We start from the raw sequence: 12,794 nt of genomic DNA, 5'->3' as shown, positions 1-12,794 counted from the left end.
AGCATATTATATCAGATTTCAAACATCAGCATTTATTTTATTATTTTCAGTTAATACTGGATTCTGATCATTTCACCATTTTAGGCAGCTCCTTTGCTACCTCCTGCGCTCTGATTTTCCATTAGTCTGCGGATCAAATGGCCTGTTCATTGAGAATCTCAAACAGCGACCCGCTCTGAAAAGTGGCTCATCGTGTATTGATCAGCCCCTCAGGAAGCCGATAGCTGGTACTTCTCCCATTGAGCTTATGCATGACAATAAATAAACAGTTATTCTCTAAGAAGTTTGAAGAATTATCATCAGTCACTACATACATTTTGTCATCGAGATGAAACAGATCAGTCTTGGATTTTCTTTATGTCTCTCTTGGACCTGATAAGGTGAAGTGCTTCCTTTGGCTGGTACCTTCTAGAGGTCTTCAGGCCTCACATTTCTGTACATTGTCCTGGATCTACCCATTCATCCTGGTCAGTAGATACTTGTTCTCATTGTATGGAGGCAACCATTCAGTCTTAGACATGAGGGGTTAATGTGCGTGATCGCTTTGTCCTTTCAAAGCGTGGGAATAGCTACCTTCACAAACTCCCTGCTGGACCCTCTGCAGTTTGCATATCGGGCCAATAGATCTGTGGATGATGCACTTCATCCTACAGCACCTGGACCGCCAGGGGGACCTATGCAAGGATCCTGTTTGTTGTTGATTTTAGCTCTGCATTCAACACCGTTGTACCAGAGCTACTACACTCCAAACTTTCCGAGTTGACTATGCCTGAACCCCTCTGTCGGTGGATCACCAGCTTCCTGACAGACAGGAAGCAGCATGTGAGACTGGGAAAGCACATCTCGGATGCACAAACGCTCAGCATAGGAGCACCGCAAGGCTGCATACTCTCCTCTCCTCTCTCTACACCAACGACTGCACCTCCACAGACACCTCTGTCAAGCTTCTCAAGTTTGCAGATGACACAACCCTGATTGGACTGATCCAGGATGGGGAGGAATCTGCCTACAGACAGGAAGTGTCACAGCTGGCATCCTGGTGCCGTCGCAACAACCTGGAGCTCAATGCTCTTAAGACAGTGGAATTGATTGTAGACTTTAGGAGAGCTCCCACTCTCCTCACCCCACTCACCATCAAGAACACCACAGTCACATCTGTGAAGTCTTTTAAATTCCTGGGAACCATCATCACCAAGGACCTTAAGTGGGGGGCTGCCATCGACTCCACAGTAAAAAAGACACAGCAGAGGATGTACTTCCTACGGCAGCTGAGGAAGCATAATCTGCCACAGGCAATGATGGTCCAATTCTACATCGTAGAGTCTGTTCTCACTTTCTCCAACATGGTCTGGTTTGGCTCAGCCACCAAGCACGACACCTGGAGGCTGCAGCGAATCGTCCGATCAGCAGAGAAGGTTATTGGCTGCAACCTTCCCTGCATTGATGAACTGTACACTGCAAGGGCCAGGAAGCGAGCGGGCAAGATCATCTCTAACCCCTCTCACCCTGGCCACAAACTCTTTGAATCACTTCCCTCTGGAAGGTAACTCCGGATTGTCAAAGCTGCCACAGCCAGACATAAAAACAGTTTTTATCCACGAGTAGTTGCTCTACTCAACAGCCAAAAATCTGTAGCCTCCCTTTGATCTGGTATTTTGTTGGTTCACATGCTTGATCAATGGTGTTTTATCATTAATGTTTTATTATTATTAATGTTTAGTGTTTTCTGAGTCATTCGTACCTGTCTGTATGTCATGTTGTTACTTGTGGGCGGAGCACCAAGGCAAATTCCTTGTATCAGATACAGATTCAGATTCAACTTTAATTGTCATTGTCAGTGTACAGTACAGAGACAACGAAATGCAGTTAGCATCTCCCTGGAAGAGCGACATAGAATATGATTTCAATAAATAAAACTATTTACATGCATACAGTCATACTGTTTTTCCTGTGGGAGGAGTGTCCGGGGGGGGGCCCTCTGCAGTCCTTTCCGGTCGGAGACAGAGCAGTTGCCATACCATACTGTGATACAGTTGGTAAGGATGCTCTCGATGGTGCAGCGGTAGAAGTTCACCAGGATCTGAGGAGACATGTGGACCTTCTTCAGTCTCCTCAGGAAGAAGAGACGCTGGTGAGCCTTCTTGACCAGAGTTGAGGTATTGTGGGTCCAAGAGAGGTCATCGGAGATGTTGACCCCCAGGAACCTGAAGCTGGAAACACATTCCACCTCCGTCCCGTTGATGTGGATGGGTATGTGGTATGTGAATACTTGGCCAATAAACTTACTTACTTATTTACTTCTCAATTCTGAAGCTCAGGGCACCCGAGTGTTCATTGTATCTCTCATGTGGATGTCCAGCCTGTGTGGTTCGGTGTCACTCGGAGACATTTCCCATCCTGTCTGTATCACTCACTTCAGTCTGGGCATTGTATCATCTTTTTTGGTAGACACTTCAAACTCCTACATCTGTGGCTCAAAGACTGGAACAAATCTCACCATGTTTCATTGTTTCAAGCTCTGGATCCTTGGCAGCTCTTGTGTTCTTGAGAGAGCATCAGCTGATCACACCAGCTACATGCATGGCATTGGGGGTACAAGTGTCAGGTGACAGTATGGGTGCCAGGAGTTAGGGGGAGAAGGCAGGAGAATAGGGTTGAGAGGGAAAGATCGATCAGCCATGATTGAATGGCAGAGTAGACGATGGGCCGAATGGCCCAATTCTGCTCTAATAACTTATGAACCTATTGCCCAGATGTCTCACAGCATAAATGATGGACCACTGGTGGTAGCGATGTTACAAAACTTTCCTTCAGCGGCGCTACAGTTCTGCCACTGGCTGTGTGCGCGTCTTTGGCGCCTTTGGGGTGGGGGGGGGGCAGGATTAAAATCCAGTTTTGTACTGCATGTCAGAGGCGGATTTCCTTGGGCTGCTAGCTGCTGAAGAAAAATCGATCGGACCGCCGCTCCCGATTTATTTATTTTAAATCGCGAGACAATTTAATAATTGAAATAAAATAAAAAGCGACTTCTAACGCCCTCAACGTGACGGATCGCAAGAACGGGACAAACCAAAGGGTAAATCATTTATTTTACATATAATCTTGCTTCTTGGGATAGCTTTAATCTAATTTTACGTTGCGAAAAAATTATTTGGGTCCCATACGATTCGGCAGTTTCTTTCCTGCCGATATGGGCTTCAAATTCACCGCAAATGCAACGTTCCAATCGATCGTGTTCCAGAAGCAAGATGATTAAAATGCTTTTTATTTGGACAATCATGTCATAAGAGCATCTAAATCGTTTTTATTTTGTGTTATTGTCTATCCATAGTCAATATTTTTATACTAAATATCAGTTTTTGTCCCATGTAGTGTGCAAAAAAATAATAATTTTGTATATATTGAGTGGGCGTTTCTAGATTCATTTATGGGAAATAAACATTAAATTCCTTCCATCTGGCATTTGTTCATGACAGTGAGATTTTAAAATCATGTTATATTGTGAACAAGATGCTAATTTCCACGTATTAAAATGGCCATAACTTTTTTAATACTGAAGATATGAAAGTGAATTAGGTGTCAAATTAAACTTATTTTTATGCTTTATCTGATGGGATAAATTGCAGACGATTTTTAACATCTCAAAATTTTGTAACATTGTTACTGGTGGTTCTGAAAAAGATGCCAACTGCCTTGCATAACTCAACTCAAATATTTTGTCCTTAACATTGTCTACTGTGAGATGCTCCCATCGAGTATTTTATGTTTTGTTACAAGTCACCAATGGCCATTACGCCTCACAATTACTGATATAGTCCTGTAGGTGGCATCATCGATCAGTAATGTATTAAATGAAGACACACAGAATTGCAGATTTTGAAATCTTGAGCAAAACACGAAGTGCTGGAGAAACTTAGTGGATCAGGCAGCATCTCTGGCGGAAATGGGCAGGCGATGTTTCAGGTCGGGATCCATCTTTAGAAACATACAGTGCCCTCCATAATGTTTGGGACAAAGACCCGTCATTTATTTATTTGCCTCTAAAATCCACAATTTTGAGATTTGTAATAGAAAAAATCATGTGGTAAAAGTGCACATTGTCAGATTTTAATAAAGGCCATTTTTATACATTTTGGTTCACCATGTAGAAATTACAGCAATGTTGAAACATAGTCCCTCCATTTCAGGGCACCTGAAATGACACTCCAACCTTATCGTTTCCCAGCCCCACACAGCCCGTTTTTACTTTCTCTGCAAAATCCACAAAAAGAACTGCCCTGGTAGACCCATTGTTTCTGACTCCTCCTGCCCCACTGAAATTATTTCCACGTACCTCGACTCCATCCTCGACCCCCTGTCCAATCTCTCCCAACCTATGTCCAAGATATCTCACATGCCCTTTGTCTCATTAATGACTTCCGCTTACCGAACCCCAACTCCTTCATCTTTACTGTGGATGTTCAGTCACCCTACACATCAATCCCTCACCAGGAAGGCCTTAAAGCCCTCCGTTTCTTCCTCGACCGCAGAACCATCCAATTTCCCTCTAATAACACTCTACTCTGCCTCGCCAACAGTCTCTGTCCCTTTCTTCTTTGTTGTTTTTTTAGTATGCGTTAAATGTATGTTTTTACTGTTCTTTAGCTTGGATGAAGCTTCAAAGTAACATTAACAAATTTGCAGATGACACAAAGCTGGGTGGCAGTATGAACTGTGAGGAGGATGCTATGAGAATGCAGGGTGACTCGGACAGGTTGGGGGAGTGGGCAGATGCATGGCAGATGAAGTTTAATGCGGATAAATGTGAGGCTATCTATACACTTTGGTAGCAAAAACAGGAAGGCAGATTACTATCTAAATGGCGTCAAGTTAGGAAAAGGGGAAATACAAAGGGATCTGGGGGTCCTTGTGCATCAGTCTATGAAAGTAAGCATGCAGGTACAGCAAGCAGTGAAGAAAGTGAATGGCATGTTGGCCTTTATAGCAAGAGGAATCGAATATAGGAGCAAAGAGGTCCTTCTGCAGTTGTACAGAGCCCTAGTGAGACCACACCTGGAGTATTGTGTGCAGTTTTGGTCCCCTAATTTGAGGAAGGACATTCTTGCTATTGAGGGAGTGCAGCGTAGGTTTACAAGGTTAATTCCCGGGATGGCAGGACTGTCATATGCTGAGAGAAGGGAGCAGCTGGGCTTGTACACTCTGGAGTTTAGAAGGATAAGAGAGATCTCATTGAAACATATAAGATTGTTAAGGGTTTGGACACGATAGAGGCAGGAAACGCCTTCCATCACAGTGAGGAATGTGGGGAATCCACTGTGGTGGATGTTTATGTTAATATTTATGTAGTTGTGGGTCTTGGTGCTTTTTTAGTATGGCTCAGTATTCAGTATTCAGTATTTATTTAATATAATTTTCACTGAGTACTTGCATACACAGAGGAAACGAAAAAACGTTACTCGATCAGTTTCCATTCAGTGTAGTTAATAAAAAAAGGATAAATACATGGAGTTTTAAAAACAAATTTAAATGGCTGTATGGTAATTTGCATATTACTGTACCTTAATTGGTACACGTGACAATAAAAGACCTTTGAAACCTTTAATCCGCCTAGCGGAGCTGGGCCTCATTCTCAACAACCTCCTTTGACTCCTCCCACTTCCTCCAGGCCCAAGGCGTAGCTATGGGCACCAGCATGGCCTGCAGCTATGCCTGCCTCTTTGTAGGGCACGTTGAACAATCCCTGTTCCAGGCCCTATCCCCGAACTCTATCACGATTACATTGGTGACTGCATCGGTGCTACCTCCTGCACCCATGCAGAACTCATGGACTTCATCAACTTCACCACCAATTTTTATCCTGCAATCAAATTTACTTGGACCATCTCCGACAGTCTCCATCACAATAAATTGACTATTGACTGATGTCTATTACAAACCCACCGACTCCCATAACTATCTCGACTACACTTTTTCCCACCCTGCTTCCTGCAAAGACTCCATCCCCTACTCCCAATTCCTCCGTCTACGCTACATCTGCGCTCAAGATGAGGTGTTCCATACTAGAACATCTGAGATGTCCTCATTCTTTAGGGATCGGGGGGTTCCCCTCTCCCATCATAGATGAGGCCCTCACTCGTGTCTCCTCGGTACCCCACAGCTCTGCCCTTTCTCCCCTCCCCCTAGTCCTTACTTTCCACCCCATCAGCCGTCGCAAACACATAATCTTCTGAAATTTCTGCCACCTCCAACGGGATCCCACCATGAGCCACATGTTCCCATCTTCACCCCTTTCCGCCTTCTGCAGTGACCGTTCCCACCGCAACACCCTTCCCACCCAAACCACCCCCTCCCCAGGTACCTTCCCCTGCAACCGCAGAAGATGCAACACCGGTCGCTATACCTCCTCCCTCGACTGTCCAGGGACTCCGACAGTCCATTCAGGTTAGGCAGAAGTTCACTTGCACCTCCTCCAACCTCCTCTACTGTATCCATCATTCAAGATGTGGAATTTTATACTTGGTTAGACCAAACGCAGACTGGGCGATAGTTTCACGGAACACCTTCGCTCAGCCCGCATGAACCAACCTGATCTCCCAGTTGCTGGACGCTTTAATTCTCCTTCCCATTCCTACACAGACCTTTCTGTCCTTGGTCACCTCCATTGTCAGAGTGACGCTAAACGCAAATTGGTGGAACAGCAATTCATATTTCGCTTGGGCAGCTTATAGCCCAGTGGCATGATATTGATTTCTCTCACTTCAGGTAGCCTCAGCATCCAGGGCGGCCTTAGGAGGTGCGGGGCCCAATTGGGAAACATTTTGGTGAGCCCCAGGTTCCCAGCTAAGGTCTGTCAGCCCTGTTATTTAGTATATATTATGAAATTGTACACTAAGGTGCTACAAATTATACACTGTCTTAATCTCTCCTGCTCCCGTCTGACTGTCAGTAGCTCCGCTGGCTTCCAACCTTTACCGTAGCTGTTACGTACCATTAAACTGCATTGTGTGATTGGACACAATGCTCTTGGAGACAGCGGGTGATTGGCCACCAAATAACCAGGCACAAAAAAATTGGCAAATAGGAAAACAAAAAAAAAATCGTAATTCCGATTTAAATCTGATATAAGGTACATAGGTTGGGTATCGATTAATTCTAGACAACCGATTAAAAAAAAAAATCTAACCCCATTAGTTCACTCAAGGTGTATTATGATGTGTTCTACAGTATGAAGTGTACAGCAAAACTTGCACTTCCAGTGGTCTATCGTGTTGTTTCTTCAACGGACCATGGATTTATTTTAAAGGCAGACACTAAATTCTGGAGTAAAGAAAGCTGCATTCTGGAGAATTGCAGTTGATGAGGTTGACGAGATTGAGACATGCTTTTAATGCATTCGATTTTTGCAAGAGGAAGACAGGCGGAATACTTGAATATATTTGAAATGCAAACATCACAAACAACAGTGAGCCAGTGGTGCACTTCAGGAAGTGAAGAATGAGTTTTATGAAATTCTCAATGTGTCATTAATACATCGATCTACATTCCTCAGTAAATGTAATTGTGTTTTGACCAAGTATTAATGAAGCCGCGTTCCTTTGAATAAAATTCACAGGAGTCCCGTGAATTTTATTCAAAGGACTGCGGCGTCATTAATACTTGGCCTAAACACAATTACATTTACTGAGGAATGTGGATCGATGCATTGATAACACATTATATAACTACGTGTTAACTGCTGGCTGTTAACAAGTGCTAACAGTGGTAGTTAACAAATCGTTTTTGTCTGATGGCCGGTGCAGCGGTTTTTATTCATGTTCGTTTTTAACAAGGAGAATGTTTTTTTTTAATACGAAATACAGAAAATTAGTGCGGGGCCCAATTGGGAGCAATCGGTCCAATCGGCTTAAGGCCGGTCCAATCGGCTTAAGGCCGGCCCTGCCGGCATCCCCTCACTCTCTATCGCTCCCCCATCCAAGTCACACTAGCTTCTCACTTTCACCCGACAAACAGCTTACGATGGCCTGTTTCCTTTGTCATCGTTACTCTTTTGCATATCTTTCATTCATTGTTCTTTATCTCTCCACATCAACATCTATATTTCTCATTTCCCTTATCCCGAACCAGTCTGAAGAAGGGTTTCGACCCATTCCTTCGCTCCAGAGATGCTGCCTGTCCCGCTGAGTTACTCCAGCGTTTTGTGTCTATCTTCGGTTTAAAACAGCATCTGCAGTTCCTTCTTACACATTAATCAACAACTTCATCCCTTAATGTCGGTAAATGGTTAAAAAAAATATGAAAGGGGCGTGTATAGAAACAAATAACTGCAGGTGCTGATTTATACCAGATAGACACAGTGCTGGAGCAACTCAGCCAGTCAGGCAGCATCTCTAGAGAAAAAGGATGGGTGACGTTTCGGGTTGGGACCTTTCTTCGTCTGAAGCACTTTGTGTCGATCACAGGGGTGTGGATGGGCATTTGAGAGGGGGCAAGTTGTGGGGGTCTATGGAAATAAATTGAAGATGAATGAGACTATCAGGAGTTAGGGTGGACTGGCTTTTAAACAAATGGTCTCCTTTCGTGTTATAATAAGAGTTGATTAAAACAATGCTCACCATCGATAAAATGTTCTCTAGTGATTCTGCCAATGACTTTTTTGCTTTGCTTTTCAGGTTATCCAACTTGAAACGGGCAGAGAGAGATAGTTGCTCGGTGGCACTGGACTGTTGCGGGCAGCTTGGCAAGGTCTGAAAATAAACACAAGATCATGAACCCAACAAGCTTTAACATAAGGGCAGGAGTCAGAGGTTATGGGGACAAGGCAGGAGAATGGGGTTAGGAAGGAGCCTTGATTGAATGGTGGAGTAAACTTGATGGGCCAAATGGCCTAATTTTTCTCCTATCCCTTATGATCTTATGATTCAAAGTTAATCAGTTTATTCTCTGCTTTGTTAAATTACAGCAAAAAATTCTAAAGCTCTCAAACCAAATCACTAATATTGGGTAGATGTTTGATTTATTTGGCTGTTTCCAACCATTTTTAAAAAGTGACTGAGGTTCAGGATTGCAAAAGGCCCACGGAGCAACTTACCTGTTTTGCATCTCCATTGTGGACATGCTGTTTCTGTTTCTCTTCGTAGAGCTGTCGCAGCATGGAAAGAACCAGTTCGTTTTCCTCCAGTTCATTTTTTGGTTTCATTTTCTAAAAAGGAACAACAGTTTTGGATGAACTATTTTCAAATAGGTACCATCTGAGAAATATTCCAGTCAACATGCAGCGTGCTAAGGCAGACTTAGAAAATTACATCAGTTGAGAGATTTGGGAAGGTGGCTTCTACAGATGCGCTTTCGAAAATATTTTCTTTTTTATCATCTTAAATATTATCATCTTGGTCTGGTATGGCAACTGCTCTGCTCTTGACCACCTGACGTTGCAGAGAGTGGTGAACACCAGTCCATCCCAGGTTCCTGGCCATTCTCTTTTCTCTCTTCTGGAAGATGGTACATGGATGGGAAAGATTTAGAGGGATATGGGTCAAATGCATGCAGGTGGGACCAGTGCAGATGCAGCATCTTTGTCGGCATGGGTAAGTGGGGTCGAAGGACCGTTTCCTTGCTAAACAATTTTATGACTATCAGGAGTTTGAAAGCTCAGAAATCCAGACTTAAAAACAGCTTCTTCTCACTGCTATCAGACTCCTGAACCAATTAACCTCTTTCACACCACTTTCCCCAGAGGTGCTATCACACATTCTTACTCTGCCTCATTATGTTATTATACTTTAATAATTTCTGCACTACTTCAAATTACACTACAATCTTTCACCATTTCATTGTTTTACCACGGTTGTTACATTTATCATTACTGTTTACTACTGTTTACTCTGCAAGCTTCACGTCCTAGTCACAAAGCTGTACACAGCATGAAAACAGGCCCTTTGGCACAACTTAACCATTCCGACCAACGTACACCTCCAAACTATTCCATCCTGCCCAATTGTATTTTAAACGTGTAATTGTACCGACTCTACCAATTCCATCGAACCACGTGCGCACTATCCTCTGTATGAAAAGGAGCTATTGAATGGCTCGAAGGGCCGAATGGCCTACTCCTGCACCTATTTTCTATGTTTCTATGTTTTGCATATTTTTTCCTCTCCCCTTAAATCTACACCCTCTGATTGTAGACTCTCCTAACCTGGGGAATGGACTATGGCCATTCACCTTATCTATGCCCTTCGTGATTTTATATACCTCTGTGAGTCACCCCTCAATCTCCTACACTCTAGTGAAAAAAGTCCCAACTTATCCAGCCTCTCCTTATAATGCAAATCCTCCAGACCCAGTAATATCCTTGCAGATGTTTTTCCACCCGTTCAAGTTTAATAACATCCTTCCTAGAGCCAAGTGAGCAGAGTGGTATACAGAACTCCAAATGTGGCCTCACCAACATCTCACTCTCACCAAGATAACATGACATTCCAACTTCTCTAAACATTACTCGGCCTAATCCAGGCAAGCGTGTCTAACTCCTTCTTCGACGCTGCCCTGTTTGTGTCGCCACTTTCAAGGAACTATATGCCTGCGCTCATCACTAAAACACTCAGACTGAAGAAGGGTCTCGATCTGAAACATCGCCTGTTCCTTCTCTCCGGAGATGCTGCCTGACCCGCTGAGTTACTCCAGCATTTTGTGTCTACCTTCGATTTAAACCAGCATCTGCAGTTGTTTCCTACACAATGCAATGACGTCCTTTTCTTTCCTTGCTACACTTTTTTAGTTATGAGTGTTGTAAATAATCTCTGGATAATTGACCTCACCTTGAGATTTCAAATATGAATCTTCACATTTAGATTATTACCAAGGTGCAATGAAATTCCCTCTTGACAGATGATGCTCTGACTAAAAAAAGGCTAATATTTGTGATAAACACATTTTCCGTTACCATCTTAACCAGATTAACTAGGTGAAAGCTTTTGTGGCCGTACAGATTGAGCATTGCAAAGGGTGAATAATTACTCATTCAATCTGAAAGGTCTCGACCCGAAACGTCACCCATTCCTTCTCTCCAGAGATGCTGCCTGACCGGCTGAGTTACTCCAGCATTTTGTGTCTACCTTCAAAGTAATTACATTAATCTATCACTCAGGAAAAATTAGATCAAGTTTTCATTAGTATTGCGTGACGTTGTCCAGCAGAACAAAACAATGAGCAATTATTCACCCTTTGCAACTCTCAATCTGTACGGTCCCAAATGTTCTCACCTAGTTAATTTGAAAATACGATTATCCTTTATATCTCCTTCACTGCTAGAATGAAAATAAAATCCTCAATGTACCTTCCATACCAATGAAAACAATGTTGTCTGTTCATTTTGTATCTGCTAACGTGCATAACAAGACATTAGGGTTTCTCTGAGTCACTTATTTCAGCAACAACATGCATTAATTCCCCCCCCCCCCCCCCCCCCGAATAGCAAGAACAGCCAGAGAAAGGTGGGCAGCACTTAGGAAACACTGATGATTATTACGCCCACTTGGGCAAAATTATTTAAGAGCTTCAAGAGCAAAATACTGGCAACTTTAAGATAGGCAGCAAAAAAAAAAAAATGATTCTGAGAAAGTTATCAGAAATTATAATTGGTTAATTACAGGAGGACAAAGGGCTTAATTAGGAAAGGGAAAATAGATTATGAAAGAAAACTGGCAGTGAACATAAAAACTGACTGCAAAAGCTTTTATAGATATGTGAAGAGAAAAAGATTAGTTAAAACAAATGTAGGTCCCTTGCAGTCAGAAACGGGTGAATTGATCATGGGGAACAAGGACATGGCAGACCAATTGAATAACTACTTTGGTTCTGTCTTCACTAAGGAAGACATAAAAAATCTGCCGGAAATAGCAGGGGGCCGGGGGTCAAATGAGATGGAGGAACTGAGTGAAATCCAGGTTAGCCGGGAAGTGGTGTTAGGTAAATTGAATGGATTAAAGGCCGATAAATCCCCAGGGCCAGATAGGCTGCATCCCAGAGTACTTAAGGAAGTAGCCCCAGAAATAGTGGATGCATTAGTGATAATTTTTCAAAACTCTTTAGATTCTAGAGTAGTTCCTGAGAATTGGAGGGTAGCTAATGTAACACCACTTTTTAAAAAGGGAGGGAGAGAGAAAACGGGGAATTACAGACCAGTTAGTCTAACGTCGGTAGTGGGGAAACTGCTAGAATCAGTTATTAAAGATGGGATAGCAGCACATTTGGAAAGTGGTGAAACCATTGGACAAAGTCAGCATGGATTTATGAAGGGTAAATCATGTCTGACGAATCTTATAGAATTTTTCGAGGATGTAACTAGTAGAGTGGATAAGGGAGAACCAGTGGATGTGTTATATCTGGACTTTCAGAAGGCTTTCGACAAGGTCCCACATAAGAGATTAGTATACAAACTTAAAGCACATGGTATTGGGGGTTCAGTATTGATGTGGATAGAGAACTGGTTGGCAGACAGGAAGCAAAGAGTAGGAGTAAACGGGTCCTTTTCACAATGGCAGGCAGTGACTAGTGGGGTACCGCAAGGCTCAGTTCTGGGACCCCAGCTATTTACAATATATTTATGATTTGGACGAGGGAATTGAATGCAACATCTCCAAGTTTGCGGATGACACGAAGTTGGGGGGGCAGTGTTAGCTGTGAGGAGGATGCTAGGAGGCTGCAAGGTGACTTGGATAGGCTGGGTGAGTGGGCAAATGCATGACAGATGCAGTATAATGTGGATAAATGTGAGGTTATCCACTTTGGTGGCA

The 12,794-nt window shown here is 43.2% G+C and overlaps 1 protein-coding gene across 11 annotated transcripts in view; it reads right to left on the bottom strand.

Annotated features, from left to right (window-relative positions):
• The window catches only part of tbc1d1 (TBC1 domain family member 1), a 247,214-nt gene that overhangs the window by 123,040 nt on the left and 111,380 nt on the right, over nt 1–12,794 (bottom strand). For all 11 annotated transcript variants that reach the window (XM_033026846.1, XM_033026822.1, XM_033026812.1 and 8 more), the window contains 2 exons: nt 9,089–9,199; nt 8,613–8,744 (listed from right to left, as the gene is read on the bottom strand). In XM_033026846.1, the coding sequence (XP_032882737.1) occupies nt 8,613–8,744; nt 9,089–9,199 (243 nt within the window). The remainder of the gene's footprint in view (nt 1–8,612; nt 8,745–9,088; nt 9,200–12,794) is intronic.

This window comes from Amblyraja radiata, chromosome 1 (genome assembly GCF_010909765.2).
Source record: "Amblyraja radiata isolate CabotCenter1 chromosome 1, sAmbRad1.1.pri, whole genome shotgun sequence".
NCBI lineage: Eukaryota > Metazoa > Chordata > Chondrichthyes > Rajiformes > Rajidae > Amblyraja > Amblyraja radiata.
This window is presented reverse-complemented; position numbering and strand designations above follow the sequence as displayed.